Source organism: Notamacropus eugenii, chromosome 7 (assembly GCF_028372415.1).
Source record: "Notamacropus eugenii isolate mMacEug1 chromosome 7, mMacEug1.pri_v2, whole genome shotgun sequence".
In the NCBI taxonomy this organism is placed as follows: Eukaryota; Metazoa; Chordata; class Mammalia; order Diprotodontia; family Macropodidae; genus Notamacropus; species Notamacropus eugenii.
The window spans coordinates 143,254,370-143,272,693 of record NC_092878.1 but is presented as its reverse complement, the minus strand read 5'-3'; the positions used below and the strand labels follow the sequence as shown (position 1 = coordinate 143,272,693).

The following is an 18,324-nucleotide window of genomic DNA, read 5'->3' as shown; positions in this document are numbered from 1 at the left end:
TTTAAAATAAGTCCTAAAATGTGCATGCTCATTCTGATGACCTGCTGTTTTCCACAATTCCCTGACCTCACTAATGACATATACAATATCTGTGATCAGTTCAGGTCCGCACTTGCATTTATTAAGCACCACCTATATGCCCAGACCCTGTATTCACTACCAGGAATACAAAGAAAGGAAAAATAATTCTTGTCCTCAAGGAACTCTGAATCTTATGAGAGGAGGCAACATACTTGTCAGTTGTTTAGGGACAAGTTCTAAACAGGCAGACTGGAGACAGGCTGAGAGGGAAGTGCCAGGAAGGGTTTCTTGCAGAAGATGTGATTTTAGCTGAGACTTGAAGGAAGTCCAAAGGCAGGAATATGAAGGAAGAGAATTCTAGAAACAGGGTCAGTCAGCGAACACGCACAGAGTTTTGGGTTAGGAACTGCAAAGAGACCAGCCTTGCTGGAGGCCAGGTGGTGAAGGACTTTAAAAGCCAAAACCCAGGATTTTGTATTTGATCCTGAAGATATATGTAGCTTCAGAAAGGTCACTTTGATAGCTTAATTGAGGCAGGAAGACCAATCAGCAAGCTATTAAAGTCTCCAGGTATTGGGCAAGGAGGGCCTGCTGCATCGTGACGTCAGAGTCAGAGAAGAGGTGGAGCTGTGTGGTTGTTCGATCAGTGATATCACGAGGGATGTCTTGACTTGCATGTGAATCATCAGCCTCTTTCTCTGTCCCTGAATGGCAAGACAAAAGTCAGGACAGTCTGCACTGGCCCAGGATGCAGCGGATGACCTTGGTGTGTTTGACGTCTAAGCTCTAAGTACTCTGCAGTGCCCTTTGCTGAGCCCTTTTCAGGGCCTCATGGCCATTGGAACAAGTTACTCTCATCCACTGCAGGATGAAGTCTTCACATGTTAGGGCAGACATCCCCCTACCTCACCAGTGGGTTTGAGGCCTGTGGTAACCCTCAGCCTGGTTCAGCCTGTCTGCTAGGTCCCTTTCCTAGTGTGGCCCCTGCACATGCTGCAGCTTATTGGAGCCACAGGTGGATGAGCAGCCCTGAAAAGGGCTCAGCAAGCCCTCTCAGCAGAGGCACTCATCCTCCCTGAATGCCTTTGCTTTTTCTCTGCTTCCTATTCTGTCTTTCTTTATGAGGCAAAGGTAAAATCAGCAAGACTAATCAGCAGATTGTTTATGTGGAGTGAAAGGCAGGAGGCAGGGGTGACACCTGGGCAGGTGGTGGTGTCCTTTACAGTAAAGCGAAGTTGGAAAGAGGGAAAGGTCTTGTGTCAGTATGATGACCTTAGTTTTGGACACGTTAAATTTAAGATTTCTGTGGGATAAAATCCAGTTTGAGATGGGCAATAGACTGTCAGAGACACAAGTTTACTAATGCTATTTTGTCTTTAAATAGTCCCAACAAAAAGTTTCATTATAATAGTACATAAAATATGGCTGTACTCTTAAATAAAGTTTATACTGTACCTTGCAGTTCTTTAATATGGTAGACAAAACAGAAGAGATAATAATGAAGAATTCATTTCAAGAAAAAAAAACCTTCACTTGATTTTTTTTCTATTTATTCCACATAGTTTAACCACCTCAGCTCAGCAGAACAGAAAGTAGCAGCAATTGTTGGAGTATCTGAAAGCTTTATCACAAAGAAAGCCTCAGGTCAGGCTATTAAAAAGGTAAGCTAATTTTTTAATCTTGAATTCTACAAAATCTAACGAATATTTCTACGTACAGCGTAGAATGGAAGGAAGCGCTTGATTGTGAACTGTGAATATCTTAGCTGGAGCTCATTCTTACTCTGGAGCACAGAATGAAATCAGCATAGGTCTTTCAGAGCCATCCTCCCACCAATTTCTTCTGACCTGCCTTTTGTTGTCTTCTCCTTTGGGCTGTGGTGGCGGCCTCCATGCTCTCCTGAGGCCCCTCGCTGGGAAAAAGAAAAGCAAATCTCCACGTTAACTTTGCCCAGAAAAGAAAGTCTTCTGCATCTTGAGTCCGTGCTTGGAGGCACCGCGTCCTGCATCATCAGACACTGACTGCGCTGGCCAGAATACCCAAGTCCTTGAAAGCTTTTTTCTTTACATTTTTATTCTTACTGTACAAGAGTTCTGGTCTGGCTCACTTCCCTTGGGGTCATTTCATATAAATCCTCCCAGGTTTCTCTGAAACCATCCCTTCCATCGTTTCTTACCGCGCATAATCCATAATTAATTCAGGCAGAACAGATTTTTGTTGAATAGTGCATCTTTACCCTGTTAGCTAAGGTGGCTGAGGCTTTTGGGTTTATTAAACGGTAGACCACTGTGTTCGTTTGCTCCTGTATGTTGTGCATCTGATCTGCTCCTCGGATCTAGGCTTCTTCTTTTACCGAATAGTTTTGATTTTGTAGTGCTTGGTCACAGTCCTTCCTACTTTCCTGATTTCCCTGGAGATTCTTGGCTTTTATTTCTTCTAGATTTATTTCATTGTCTGCAAAGTAAACTTTTGTTAGTTTGATTTATGTGAAACTTGAATGAATTTAGGCCGTGATTTTGTCATATTGGTTCAGCCTATACATGAACAATTATTTAGGTCTTTATTTCCCTGCAGAGTGTTTTCTTCTGGGCTTCTAGGTGGATAGAACACTGGGGCCTAAAGTCAGGAAGACCTGAGTTCAAAGGTGACCTGAGACACATACTAACTGGGTGACTTTGGGGTAGGTCACTTAACCTCTCTGTGCCTCAGTTTCCTCATGTGTAAAATGGGGATAATTATAGCCCCTGCCTCCTAGAGTTCTTAAGAAAATCAGATGAGGTGATATTTGTAAAGCACTTAGTACAGTGCCTGTCACATAGTGCTATGTAAATGCTAGTTTCTCTCGTTATTGTTGTTATAATTGAAATTACTATTATTACTTGTGGTTTCTTTTTGAGAATTCTTTAAGTACACCATCATATGGTTTGCAAAAATGATAATTTTTCTGTTCTGCCTTCAATAGTTATTCAACATCATAATTACTGTTGTTCTTCTAGTAATAATTATATAATTATTCACAATGATTGTGAGTTTCAGTGAAGATTTTACAGGATGAAATGTAGAATATCTCATTTCTCCCTTATAAACCCCAGCAAATATTGAAAAACGCTCCCAAAAGAATAATTATTTTTAAAAAAAGAATAAGAAGTAATTTTTTCCATCAAGCCTAGAAGTGTATAAGAAGAGAGAAACCAGTGGAGTCAAGCAGGAGTGTCCCCAGAGAAGCCAGCATGACTGACAGATAGGCCTGAGTCCAACCAGTGCTCCAGACAAGGGCATAGAAGTCATTTCAAGCTCTAGATCCTAACTCTAGCCTGTCAGAGCAGAAGCTCAGACATCATTATACAGAGAGACAAGCTCACAGCCCTATGCTTTTTGAAGCACTGGGAACCACAATAAAAGATAAGCCAGGTGAGAGTATGCAGAAAGCTTGAGACCATTGTGATCTTTGGCATCTTACTAGAGTATGTAGAACCACAAGGAGGGATGGATCATCAGTCAGCAAACATTTATTAAATGCTTACTGCATGTGAACTCTTGAACAGATGTCATACAAGGAGAAAATTGCAGTCTGGTCAATACTTGAGATTGAATCAGAAAGGGATTGAGGTAGAGGGTAGTAGGGCCTTATACAGTCTTCTCATCCTTCTTGGCATCAGGAGTATCATTCAGACTACGGAGGGGCAGAAAGGACTATCCAACCCATCCAAGAAGATCAGGAGGAGTTCACATGAACAAAATAATCTCACACCAAGAACTGAGGCTGAAAAATATGAGCAAACAGAAGGAAATACCATACACTGAAAAAATACCCATGAATTGAGAAAAAGCTCAAGGTAAACCCAGAAGAGGGTCATTCTATAAAACTCGTAAATAGTTTCAGAAACCCAAAAAGGCAGCAGGATGAGGACAATGCTAGGCCACAAGGATAGCCAGAAAAATTGAAGTATAAAGGAAAATGAAATTATAAATACAAAGAGAGATCAGGAGAGGAAATTTTTGGAAGCAGAATAAATAGCTCAAAATAGAAGGGGCAAAACCTTAGCAAAGTAGTGGACTCCCTGAAAAATAGAATGGAGCAAACAACTCAGTGAACTCCAAGAGACAACAGGAAATATTAGAATAAAATCAAAAGGTTAATAAAGGAGAAGAAAATGTGAGGTATCCACTAGCATAAACAAAACAAAAACCTGACATGGAAAACAGGTCCGGGAGAGATCATTTAAGTCCTGAAAAATATTACCGAACCAAAGACTTGAAAACAGTCTTTAATTTTTTAATATATATTTTATTTTCCCCAATTGTATATGTTAAAACAGATTTTTTTTTAACATTTTAAAAAATATTTTGAGTTTCATATTTTTTCCTTCTGTCCTTCCCTCTTCTCCACCTTCCTGAGGTGGTAAACAGTCAGATAGAGGTTATGCTTGTGCAATCATGTAAAACATTTCCATATTAGTCATTTTGTGTAAGAAAACTTTAAAAGAAAGTGAAAAATTGCCTGCTTCAGTCCGTGTTTGATCAATATCAGCTCTTTCTCTGGAGGAGGATAGTCTGCTTCACCATTAGTCCTTTGGGATGGTGTTGACTCATTGTTTTGCTGAGAAGAGCTAAGTCCTTCTCTTCTTCATCCAACACCGTTGCTGTTACTGTGTACAATGTTCTGGTTCTGTTCACTTCACTTTGCATCAGTTCATGTTAAGTCTTTCCAGGTTTTTCTGAAATCATTTTGTTGGAAATCATTTTTTTAGCACAGTAGTATTCCATTACAATCATGTACCACAGCTTCTTTAGCCATTCCCCCAATGATGAGCATCCCTTCGATTTCCAATTCTTAGCCACAACAAAAAGAGCTGCTATAAATATTTTTGTATAAATAGGTCCTTTTCCCTTTTTCTGATGTCTTTGGGATATAGACTTGGCAGTGCTATTGCTGGATCAAAGGGTATGCACATAGTTTTGTAGCCTTTTGGGCATAGTTCCAAATTGCTCTCCAGAATGGTTGGATCAGTTCACAACTCCGTCAGTAATACATTTGTGTCCCAGTTTTCCCACATCCCCTCCAACATCTGTCATTTCCCTTTTTTGTCCTATTAGCCAGTCTGATAAGTGTGAGGTGGTGCCTCAGAGTTGTGAAAATAGTATTTTTTTTAAAATTGTAATAAAACTACTTAGACCTATTGACACAAGACAAAGTAAAAGAATCTACTGATCATCACCAAGTCTGGTCAACTTGAGAGTGGGGCAGTATGCTATATTATAATCTTTTATAATACATCTTAAATAAATAATCCATTTCCCTTTGCTACCTTGTTGTCTAATTCAAGTGGCATGGTATTAATTCAGTAAATGGCATACTATCATTTTAAATGTCTTTCCAGGATGTAGACACGAACATTGTCAACAGATTCTACCTCTCCTTTGTTCTTTATGCATTGCTTAAAGAGACCAATGTCTGGAGTGTATCAGAAAAATTTAACATGTCTCGAGGATATGTCCAAACGCTTTTAAGCGGAGCTGCCTCCTTCTCCTCTTGTGTGCTACATTTCTGTGAGGTGATTATCATTATTATTTTATTCTGGGCCTGTGATTTTATTGGATGCGGAGCAGTGTGGACACTCCCTCTGCCAACACAGATTGGCACTGTTACAGGGTCAGAGAGCTGCCTGGAGTACTAGGAGGTTAAATGACTTTCCCAGGGTCATACAACTAATAGATGTTAAAGTTGGAACTTGACTCCAGTTCTTCCTGATTCTAAGGCTAGCTTCACTAGGCCACGCTGCCTCTTGAGGTAATTACATGTTTAATAAATAATATGCAATGCCATCTTGTTTTCCTCAATTGATTGGAGAAGAAAAAAAAGGAAGCAGCATAGAATCAGGAAGCCCCATTTAAAATGGTATTGGGATTGTCTAGACAGGTGGTAATAAACCTTTTCTAGGCTGTTGGCATTCAGAACGAATAAGAGCAGAAGGAGCTAAGCAATGTTGCAGAACTGAAATGATTATGACTTAGCAAATGATTGGATGAGGGAGGTGAGAAGGATGAATCAAAAATTCAAATAATCAGAGGTTTCAGTCCTAGATTATAGTGTTGCAGACAGGAAAGCATATCAAGGAGATTTATTAGAAAAATAATAACCTTGATTTAGTACTTAGGAATATAGATTTAGAGATAGAAGAGACCTTATGTTTCATCCAGCCCAACTCCCTCATTTTACAGAAGACCCTGAAACCCAGAGAGAGTTTGAGATTTGTAAAATGAAGTTTTCTAGATGTTCATATTTGCAGATTATATTGTGACTCTTTCAGTGAGCCAAATAGTCCAGGGTCTCAGGAGGGAGGTCCCCAGGCAGTCCACCCTGGTAAACCCAAGTGGATAAAAAAATACGTGCTGTCATATAAACACCTGGGGGACATGATGGGCTTCATGTGGGTAGATTAGTCCAAACACAGAATGCATGTTGTACATATTGGGACATGTAGTTGGATAGGTCACAGTGAGTTCCTGTGTCATCAGCACATGTACCTTGGGCAGGTGTTACAGGAGAACAGTGAGCTGGACTCAGAGTTGAACAGGAGAAGGGGATTCACCAGGTCAGCATTTGAGGAGCTGCACAGACAGTTCTGGGTTTCCAAATTGTCGCTGTATGCAAAAGTCCATCTTTTTTCCCCAAGAGAAAAAGGCAGGGAGAAATGATAAAGATAGGGGAGGAGAAGAAGGAGAGAGAGAGAGAGAGAGAACCTATCTCTTAAAAAAAAAAAGTACTTTTAGTGAAAGTAGGTAATAAGAAATGAACAACCTACAAATTTCAAAGATACCCGCAGAATGTTGAGAGGCGTAGAAGACCCCGGCACATGGGCTGGATTTTTTGTGTAAGAACAGTGATTGATAGCAAGGTAGTACAGGATTTGACTTACCTGGGGTCACACACTGAGTCCAGATTTGAGTTAGATCTTCCTAACTCCAAGTTCAAGACTCTTATCCACTGTACCATCTAGCTGCCCCCATATCATATTATCATACTGAACTTGGAGATCATGAATCTCCAAAGTATCAAAATAGGGAAGCAAAGTTATAAAAACTTCGTGTTTCTATATAAGCATAGCTTTTTTAAAGTCATTTTAGTTCATATTGCCTTCCTTTTCCCCAAAACCAAGCCTTCCCTCAAGATCCCCAGATTCTCAGAAATTTTTTGTTTTGGGAATTCATTTGTAAAAATTCCTGAGGTATGCTATAATTCCTGGTTTCATGATCATTCCAGAGACAACCTAGGTCCTAGACCCTATAGTCTGACATTTGATATTAACCTAAAATTGTCATTATTGAAGTTTTCTTCATTTTTCTGCAGGAACTAGAGGAGTTTTGGGTTTATAGAGCCCTCTTGACAGAACTTACCAAGAAGCTGTCTTATTGTGTGAAGGCAGATCTGGTCCCTCTCATGGAAGTAACTGGAGTCTTAGAGGTCAGTGGCAGCTTAGTTTCCCACTCCCAGCCATTTCATGTCAGACACAGTGCATGCGTCAGTCCTTGGTATTCGGTGAAGTCTTTTCACAAGGCAGGTAACTTTGGCCTCTTGTGTGAGGCTGTTTGGGAGGTAAGGCTAGGTAGAGTTCAAGTAAACTTCAAGTAAAGTTGTCGCTTCACACGTAGCCTCACAGCAGCTCTCTGTTAGTCTGGGGGTAGCTTTGGTGAGAAACCATCCTTTGGAGAATAGTAACAGTGATCCCTTATACATATGGATATTCTCTCCTCCCTTTCCATGACTACCACCAGGGTACAAAAGTCTCTGGCTTTATGGGTGTTCTTATTTCAGGATCCTTCACTAAGGTTTGTGTACATTTTTTCAGATTTAATTTTATTTATTTTTTGTTACATTTTAAGTTTTGAACTGTCTCCCTCCCTTCCCCCTCACTTAAGAAGACCACCAGTTGACACAGATGTGTGTGTGTGTAGGGTAGTGTATACACGTACAAACACAGGTAAAACCATTCTGTGCATACTAATATTTATCATTTCTTTATCTGGAAGGTGGATAGCTTCTTCCTTCATGAGTTCTTTGTAGTTGATTTGAGTATTTATAATATTCAGATTGTAAAGTTGTGCTTGGGGACATGTAAATAGACCTCTTATTTGAATATTTTAATGTGTCTTTCATTCCAGACCTGAATCAGTTATCATAAACTGAATGTAAAGTGAATTGGAATCAAGCAGGTCAAATTCACTTTAAAACAAGATTTCCTCCAGATGCTTGGGGCTTGTTTAGTTTTAACTTCTGTGTCAGATTTCTTTGCTGAAAAATTGTCCTTGCTAACATGTTTGACTTTTCGCTAAACTGAAGTTATGATCGTAATGATTTTTGTAACACTTTTGCAGTCCAGAGCAAAGCAGTTATATGATGCAGGCTATAAAACTGTTGCACATTTAGCCAATGCAGACCCTGAAGTGCTGATAAGGACCATTCATCATTTATCACGACGTCAGGCCAAGCAAATTGTTTCATCAGCAAAGGTGAGCAAAATTTAGTGTTTTTTTCCAAAATATAACCTGTATTATTTGCTCATATTTTAGTCATCAGTGTTTGGTATTTTATGTTAGTGTTTATATTTTAGAGTAGCCACTCTCTTATATAACCCCTGCTGAAGAGATTGAGTGAAGAACTTATTTTTTAAAAACATTTTTCAGAGAATAATAGAATCTTAAAGTTAGAAGATACTTTAAAATCTCACCCATGTCCATTCCTGCTTGGTCGATGTCTTTGACGCGTCCTCTGCCTGGACACGGGGAGCTCACCCATACAGAGGAGCCCCCTGCATTAGCTCACCCGCACAGAGGAGCCCGCTGCATTCTGTGTGCCTTGCCTGCTTCTGCCTGCTGGAATTCTCCAGAACAGTGGAGCTCTTCCCATCACCTGTCACTTTGACCGCTCTCTGCAAGACATGGTTGCAAGTCCCTTTACCCCCTCTTTGCCCCTTTCTGGAGGCCCCTTTTTGTCATTGCTCCTGTTTATGTGGCTGAAGCTCAGATATTACCGAGGATTCGAGGTGCCTGACCAGGGAGAGCACAGCGGGCTCCTGCCCGCCTCGTTAGTTTTCTTTTTGTCAAACCCAGCCCTGTGAACATAATGTTGTTGGGTTTCGAGTCTGTTTATTTTCACAAGTTATGCCAACAGATCTCCAGGAGTTTTTCATATGGCAGGCCTACCCTATCTATTACTTGTATGGTAGAATTTTTGAGCATAAATATAGGACTTTACATTTATTCCTGCTAAACTTCATTTTGTCTGTTTAATCCCATGGTTCTAACTTGCCAAAAATTGTTTTTTTAACCTGCTATATATCATTCAGCAAGTTAGCTCTCTTTTCCTTTTGTATCATTTACAGTTATGATGAGAGTGCTATCAATTTTTTCATCCAAGTCAGAGACAACAGTGTTAAATAAGAACCCTGTGTGGTCTCACTAGAGACTTTTTTTCTACTCTAATTTTAATTATTTTAATTTAATTTGAGTACAATTAATTTAGGTATGTTTTTTGTGGGGCACAGTTATTTTAATTTAATTTGGGTATGATTTAGTCATCCAAACAGTTATGATTCCACCAACTGAACTGTTTTCCATCTTATATCTTATCATTGGGGAAATCATGAGATAGAAGGATTAGAACTGAGATTTCACTGGTGTAGAGAACTCCTGAATGGGGAAACTTGCTCTCCCTTCTCTGCATTTTTTAATGTTAAAGAGTTGCCTACAGTACTTAGTTTAAATGGGTCATACAGCCAGAGGTGAGACTTGAACTCAGATCTTTTGAGGCCAACTCTGTTGGTGGAGCAGGGACTCCACACTCTCTCTTGCGAGATCCTAAAATTAGGATCTACTGATATCTTAGACATTAGTCCGTCTCAGATCTTAAAGCGTGTATCTCATTTTCATAGTTTCTTAAACACTACCCCAAATGGTTCCAAAATCATTTTTGTAAGTTGTGTCAGCTTTGTAATTTCATGCTTGAAATTTATCTGTGTCTGAAGATTGAAATCTCTTTAAAGCAGCTAAGTGGTTTCTTACCTTTCCTCATATGAGATTTAATTTTCTCTTAAACATGATTGTTCTACCCTTTTCATTTTAAAAATAAATGCCCGTGGAGAAGAAAAAAGTATTTCCACAATACTTGAAGTGTTTCTTTCTAGCTGCTTGCAATATTTTCTCCTTGACCTGGGAACTCTGGAATTTGGCCACAATGTTCCTAGGAGTTTCTCTTTTTGGATCTCTTTCAGGCGGTGTTCTGTGGATTCCTTGAATATTTATTTTGCCCTCTGGTTCTAGAATCTCAGGGCAGTTTTCCTTGATAATTTCATGGGAAGAAAAAAGTAAAGAAAAATTGAATAATTTTGCTCTTTTTTCTGTGATTCTTTTCAGTGTTTCACCATCTTTCCCTAACAGTGTGCCTTTCCCCTTTCGCTTGACATTTGTTGTACTTACCAGATTTCACAAATTCAGCTCATTCTGGGACTGGCTTTTTCTGAAACCATTTCTGTAGCATTGTGACCCTCTATTATTGGTCTCTGGTAATTCAAGTTCATCCAAATCCTCTGAGGAGCTACATAGTTTCTTTTGAGGCATTCCTCTTTTTTTCTCCTCATTTGGAACATTTATAATTTATTATATAATCTCTTATGATTCATTTTGGAGCCATTTCTTGAGCCTTTTGCTATCCAATGATCATACCTGTTTTTTAAACTCTTTTGCAGTTTGCTTTTGGAAAGACTAAGGTATACAGAGGCCTGTGTGACAGGATCAGGGTGGATCTTGATTGTAGGCTCTAGGTATTAATATCTTTTCAAGTAACTGCACCTCTCCAGACTGCCATTTCCCTGTTGGCAAAATTAAAGGTTTGCAGTGGTGGAGGTTTAAGATCTATTTCAACTTTAAATTTCTGACGCTGTGGCTGACTATGCCAGGTGTGCCCTTCTTTGTTGTGACCCAACCTTCAAAAGCTAGTGGAAATTTTTATAAAATCTCCTTAGGTGTGACAGATGGTTAAGTAGAAAATTCTTCAGCAAAAATTATTTTTGCCTATTAAAGCTTTATGTACTTTTGTTAAAGTAAATAAAATGATTTGCTAAATGCTTCAGCTTAATTTACTGTATGCATTATTAATTGCCATTTTCTTAATCTTGAAACCCATTTCAGTGTCTGAATTACTATTTTTGTCATCTTTCAGAGAATTAAAGAGTTTTTCTTTAAAAAATTGTGTTTAAAATGCTGACATTAATATGTCAAAAAAAGATGAGCATCTTTTGTTCTCCACATGTGTATTTTCTGTTGTAGATGCTATTAAATGAAAAAGCAGCAGCTCTACAAGAAGAAGTGGAAGATCTGCTGAGGCCGCCCCCTGATGTCCCTGGGACTGTAGCCCCATCCTCCAATAGCCATGAACTCACCCAATGACATTCCCCATTAGTTGGTTTTTTTTTAATATGTTATTAAAATATATATTTATATTACTCCTTATTCAAGTGTGGTTGTCATTTGAATATACTTCTCGTCTGTATTATTGTAGTAGCCACGTAACTCACCTTCCTGCCCCCCCCCCCCCCCCTGCTCCTTCCTCTGCATCCAATGCAGTGCTCCAGAATAATCTTCTGAAACATGACATCTGGTCCTCACTTCCACTCTCAGAGCCTCCATGGCCCCATTTGGCTTACCTAATCAAAGATGTATTCCTTTCTTATTCAGGGCATTCCTTAATCTAATCCCAAACTAGCCTAATAGTGGGAGATTATCAGTTAATATTACTCTATACATACCCTACATTTTGGTCAACTGGGTGAACTGTCATTTCCTGAACTTGGCCTGTGTTTTTCCACCTTTTCACCTTTGCTTAAGCCAATTTCCTCTCTGGAATATTGTCTACCTATAATCCTTTAATACCTGGTGAAATGATGTCTGTTCCCTGAAGACTAAGTTCCCCAATGAAGCATTTTTGGTAATGCAATTATATATACATATGCCTTTATCATCTCCATTACACGAAGCTCCTTCCAGACAGGGACCATACATACCATATTCATCTTTGTCTCCTATGCAACAACTAGAACACAACAAAACTCCAGTATTTGTTACATTTATCACTATACCCTCTCACTCTTCAACCCCATGCAGCTTGGCTTCTGTTATGACTAGACTATTGAAACTGCTTCTCAGCCGATCTCAGTTCCTCAATCTGCTCATTTCCCATGACCTCCACCCTAACTCAGCCACATGCAAAGATGGCCATAGGTAAGATCTTGCCATCACTCACATGTCTCCATGTTTCCACATCTCCCTCTGCCTCCTTTACCAAACTATTCACCCCCACTATGACCTCCTTTGACTTTTGAATTCTTTCCCAGGCCATCTCCCCTTTACCCCATTGTTCAACTCTACAGTGCCCTCTTGAGTCACTGTCTCTCCTCATTTCAGCATTTGTGCCCTGCCAAACCTCAGCCTTGGATCACTCCTGTACACATACTGCTGAGGTTCATTACAGATTTATGTTGCACAACACCGATTGGGCCCTTACTGCTGCTAGGCAATCCTACTATACCTCCTGCAATCCTACTATACCTCCTTCATCAATTCACTGTCCCATTCTCCATAACAATCTTTCAAGCCTTTTCATTCTCCTTAAATGGCTCTTTCTCCCCTCTCTCAGCTGAGAACCTGGTCTCATATTTTGTAAAGAAAATTAAAGCCATTTACCCTGACCTTCCCTATCACATATCACTTATATGTCTTGTGCCGCTACCTCCTTCATCTCTATCTCATATGATGAGGTGGACTTATTCCTTACCAAAGCTAACATTAGCTTTCTTCCTACCCAAACAATTCCATTCTGTCCCATCTCCAACAGATTGTCCCTTCTGTCATCTGCTCTGTCACTTTCAGTCTCTACATCTGTGGGCAATGTTCATGTTTCCCTTATCCTCAAAAATGACTCACTTGATCCTTCCTTCCCTCTTTCATCCTGTATCTCATCTGCCTTTGTGACTAAACTTGAGAAAGCTATCTACAATATATGCCTCCACTTTCTATTCATTTCTTCTGAATTCATCATTTCATTTAAACTGCTTACTCCAAAGTTACCAGTGATCTCTTAGTTGCCAAATCTAGTGGCCTTTTCCCAATCCTCTTTCTTCTAGACCTCTCTGTAGCCTTTGATGCTATTAATATAGCACTTACCTCTGTGATGACAGTTTTGATATCCCTACTCAAATCAGCATTTACTCAATTGTTATTTGATGGCTATCAGTGATTGTCTTAGTGAATTAGGCAGAATAGGACTGAATTTTAAGGTATGTATGCTAATGTTGTTAGGATAAGAGTTGTGAATAATTAATCTACCATGTATTGATAATTGTTACTTATATTTATCATCTAGTTTCATATTAGGTAGAACTATAATAAGAATAACTGCTACACTCTTACCCCTTCCCCTCCTCCCCCACCTCTGCCCTTAGTGAGAAGGTTCATTTGGTGGCACAATACCCCCTCACCCCTTTGAATCACCGTATCAACTCGCTTTTCCTACAACTACCTTGGACCCTGGGAGAATGTTGGTCAAACACTGTGGAAAGTCCTTAGATACTGTCTAAAGGGATAAATGATCTGTGAAAAGCCTGCTGACAAAGTGGTTATGATTGACAGGCGTTTCTCTTAGCCAACCTTAAGATTTCCCTACTAGAATTGACCAGTTAGTGAATTATAAAGCTCCCTATTTTTAGTGCTCTCCCAAGTGTATAAAAGTAGATAGCAGCCAAGGGGAGGGTTCCCTGATCATAAGGAAGGTCTTCCACCCAATTAATTAGGGACCACCGCCCTCCCTAATAAATAGAATATTCTTGGAGCTTGGTGTCAGTGACTTTTGTTACAGATTGGAATTTTGTGACCCATACTTCCCAGGGTTGTTATGAGGATCAGATCAAAAAAAATAATTGTGAAGTGTTTGGCACATAGTAAATACAATGTAAAAGTTGGCTGTCATCATTATTAATTACCCTCCCCTCCTTAATACTGTCTCTTTGTTTTCTGCTTACCTATTTGACCATTCCTGAGCCTCCTTTGCCATATTCCCTTGTAGATCACACCCTCTAACTGCAGGTGTTCCACCTAGTTCAGTCCTGGGCCCTCTTCTCTTCCCTTGATAATCTCATGAGCCTCCATGGATTTAATTACCATTTCTATACTGATGATTTTCTTTTTCTTTTTTTTAGTTTTCAACATTCACTTCCATAACATTCTAAGTTCCAATTTTCTCCCCATCTCTCCTCTTCCCCCACCCCAAGATGGTGTGTAACATGTAAGAAAAATTAGAACCAATGGGATAAAATACAAGAAAGAAGAAATTTCAAAAAGAGCAAATAATATGCTTCAGATTGTATTTCAGACTCCATATTTCTTTTTGTGGATGTGGACAGCATTTTCTATCATGAGTCTTTTGGAACTGGCATAGGTCATTGCATTTCAGAGAACAGCTAAATCCTTCACAGTTGATTATCACACAGTGTTTCTGTTACTGTGTACAGTGTTCTCCTGGTTCTGCTGTCTTCTCTCAGCATCAGTTCATCTAAGTCTTTCCAGGTTTTCCTGAAGTCCACCTGCTCATTGTTTCTTACAGCATAATAGTATTCCATTACATTCACATACCACAACCTTTTCATGGGCTGATGATGTTCAAATCTACCTATTCTGCCCCAGACTCTCTGGTGACCTCCAGTCTCCAATTGCTTGAATAGAGAAACAAGACCTAAAGATAGATTAGTTTATACTTGTGACAGGTGGGCCAGACTCAGGCTGATACTCTGTCAATTTTGGTTTGGTACTGGAAAGAAAGGGGACACTGTAGGTAACTGAACAGTTAACAAAAGGAAGTTTACTTAGCTCTAGCATAGAAAGGATATTCAATAAGGATGTTGTAGCGCTAGGCTTGGTAGTATATCCACCAAGTATATCTATTTTACCCTCTCTGCTATGTGGGATGTGTCTGGTCGGCAAGAAAAGGAGTATGGGGACTTGTGTGGTTTTTTAGAACTTGAGCACGTGAGCAATGAAATATTACATTCCTTTAAATGAAGTACAGGGTCTATAGCTCCTGTTCATGTCTATCTTATTTAGAAATGTGATCAATCAAAGAAGGCAGCTCTATCTAAATCAAAGACAATGAAGTCTTTCAACTAAGAAGGGTGAAGTAGGGCATCTCAGGACCAAACCAATCGCAAGATGACATTTACAGTTCCTTTTAGATTGTTGTATATAGGAGGAATCTGGAATACCTGAAGAGAAACTATCTTGAAGAGCCAAAATTAGGGTGGAGAACTGTTTCCTCAAGGCCACATGTGGCCCTCTAGGTCCTCAGGTGTGGCCCTGTGAATCCAAATTTCACAGAACAAATCCCCTTATTAAAAAAATTTGTTCTGTGAAACTTGGACTCAGTCAAACAGCTGCACCTAAGGACCTAGAAGGCCACATGTGGCCTTGAGGCCGCAGGTTCCCCACCCCTGACCAAGATAGTAACTAGCAATCTGGCCCACTTCTTGAATGTAATACACATTCTAGAGATTAATTCTTTTACTCCGATTTCATTAGTATCATTCTAAATAAATAGCCTATCTCCATTTCAAGCTAAGGCAACAAAATTTTTAAAGAAGGAAACAAAATCGTTAAATCCATTATAGTTCTTTTGGGAAATTGATATTAGAGTGCTGTCCATGCAAGTAAAATACAGTATAATCTTTAGAAACCTAGGTTTGTAATTAGTCATCAGGTCCCTTCCTTGAATAAAGATAATAAACATAATGACAAAACAAATTAGTAGGATAGGCATACTGGTTCATTATTGATAGAAATGTGAATAAATACAACCATTTTGGAGAGCAATTTGGAACATGCAAATAAAGTTACCAAAATGCCTATACCCTTTCGCCTAGAGATTCTGTTATTGGGCTTATATTCCAGAGAGGTCCATAATAAGAATAATAATACACCAAAATATTTATAGCAGGATTGTTTTGGGATAGTGGAAATAAAATAGATGCCTGTTGACTGTGGCATGGCCAAGCAAATGATGGCACATAAAGGTAATGGAACTTTATATTCCATCTATATGTGCTATTAGAAGTGATGGAAGTAGTAACTACAGAGAAGCATGAGAAGAACTACATACACTGGGGCTGAGCAAGGGAAGCAGAGCCAAGAAACGATATACACAATGACTACAGTATGAATGGAAAGAAAACCTCATAGCAAAACCAAAGGGAATGGTGGAAAGTCATAAAGAAGAAGCCTTTTTGCCTCAGTTTTCCCATCTGTCAAATGAGCTGGAGAAGGAAATGGCAAACCACTCCAGTATCTTTGCCAAGAAAATCCCAAACTGGGGCCATGAATAGTTGGACAAGACTGAAACAAATGAACTACAACAAATATCCATTCTTAATATATTTCTGGATATGGTAGGTATAGCAGTAAGACAAGAGAAAGAAATTAAAGGCATAAAGTTAAGTAAAGAGATATAACTATCCTTACTTTCTTTTGGCTTACTTAGAAAATCCTAGAGAATTAGCAGTGATGCTCATTGAGACAATAAGCTCAGCAAAGTTATAAGCTTCAGAATAAATTCTCCAAAGTCAATAGCATTTGGATACAACGACAACAAAATGCAAGAGGCAAGCATAAAAAGGGAAATCTTATTCAAAATCACTACAAGATGCAGAAAGTATTGGGGAAATTGATCTACCAAAGCATACAAAATATGCATATAGATTCAACTACAAAGTGTTCCTTAAAGAAATAAAGGACAATCTAAAACAAGGAAGACTTAATCACTGCTCTTTCGAGACCCCAGCCAGTGGCACAGAAATTACAAAGGGAGTTTACAGCAGAGCCACGTGCCCCCCAGCAACACTCTAGTGTGCTTGCAGAACCAGATTAAAATGTGATTGGGTTGTTGTTGTGGCTGTGTTTGTCCTTCGTTCTCGAGAGGACCATGACATCAAGATGATGATATAACTTGCAGTTGACTTTGATTTGAGTGAGGGAGGGCTGTGCAAGGTCACCAACCTCACTTTCTTCTTCTGAGCCATCTGGGTCCAGTGGCCTGATATTCATCAGAACGGGGTAATATTTAACAAAGTAAATAAAAATACAATAGAATGTAGATAATACTAATATGTGGTTTTTCTAAGTCAACATGCGGCCCACATAGCATTATATTTGATTTAGTGACCTTGTTACTCTCTACTGTTTTACAGAACTTTATACAATAATAAAATCTCCATTTTACAAATGAGGAAACTGAGGTAAATGCAGGTTACAAATGACTTGTCCAGGATCACATAACTAGTGAATGTTTGAGGCAGAATTTGAACTCAGGTCTTCCTGTCTCCAAGCTTGGAGTTCTACCCACTAGGTAACTAAGCTGCTCATGTCTGTCAACTCATGTATGCCATACTGGTTCACTAGCACTAAGGAAAATACAAGGATATAACAACAACTTGCTCCGACAGGGAGTTCCCATGGTCTCCAAGGAAAGAAGCCATTTTATTTATTTATTTATTATACTTTGTATGTATTTATTATAGTTTGTAACTCCAGTGATCTTGGCTAAGTCTCTTCATTTCTCAGCTTCTCAGTTTTTTCACCTCTGAAATGATAAGAGTTTGACACTTTTGAGGCTCCGTCCAGCTCTAAATTGTATGATCCTATGATCGAGGAATCAGTGATGTTCACTTTCCATGTAACCTTCAAAAAGCCAACCATCAACATGTCCAGCTGAGAAGGCCCCAGATCTGCAATGGGAAGGGGAAAGCAGTGGTACCAAGGAAATTGCTAGTTGTTCTTCTGAAGTAAGGAGCTTTCACTTTGAAGGCTACTCTTGGTCCCACTTCCTATTCTCTAGGCATTTCTAACTGGAAATTAGATTTGTTGGATTCTGAAATGGGTCATTGAAATAGTCGTTTGCTTTCATTTCTTTAAGAAGCCATCATCATAATAGTTTGACTGGAGCTTTCCCCGGTGACAGAGAGACAGATTAAATTACTTATTTGGGGATAAAGAAGGGGTCTTACAGTCAGGAAAACCTGTGTTTATGGTTTGTCTTTGATAAAGAATAGCTTTGTGAACCAGGACAAATCTCTTACATTCTCTTTCTCAGGTAACTAAAGGCAATAAGTAAAAAAAGAAGTCTTGATGGAGGCAGCTCCCTACAGAGATAAAATTGTAATCTTGGACAAAAGTAAAAGTGGGGAGGGGGAGGCTTTGAATCCCCTGCTA

General features: G+C 39.2%; 1 protein-coding gene across 3 annotated transcripts in view; it reads left to right on the top strand.

Moving 5' to 3' along the window:
- The window catches only part of HELQ (helicase, POLQ like), a 42,899-nt gene extending 31,370 nt beyond the window's left edge, over nucleotides 1–11,529 (top strand). For 2 of the 3 annotated variants that reach the window (XM_072622788.1, XM_072622790.1), the window contains 5 exons: nucleotides 1,584–1,682; nucleotides 5,403–5,576; nucleotides 7,373–7,486; nucleotides 8,398–8,532; nucleotides 11,347–11,529. In XM_072622788.1, the coding sequence (XP_072478889.1) occupies nucleotides 1,584–1,682; nucleotides 5,403–5,576; nucleotides 7,373–7,486; nucleotides 8,398–8,532; nucleotides 11,347–11,466 (642 nt within the window). In that variant the 3' untranslated portion in view covers nucleotides 11,467–11,529. Of the gene's footprint in view, nucleotides 1–1,583; nucleotides 1,683–2,595; nucleotides 2,702–5,402; nucleotides 5,577–7,372; nucleotides 7,487–8,397; nucleotides 8,533–11,346 lie in introns of those variants that run through there. The other variant, XM_072622789.1, reaches the window with a different exon arrangement.
- The last annotated feature ends 6,795 nt before the right edge of the window (nucleotides 11,530–18,324 follow it).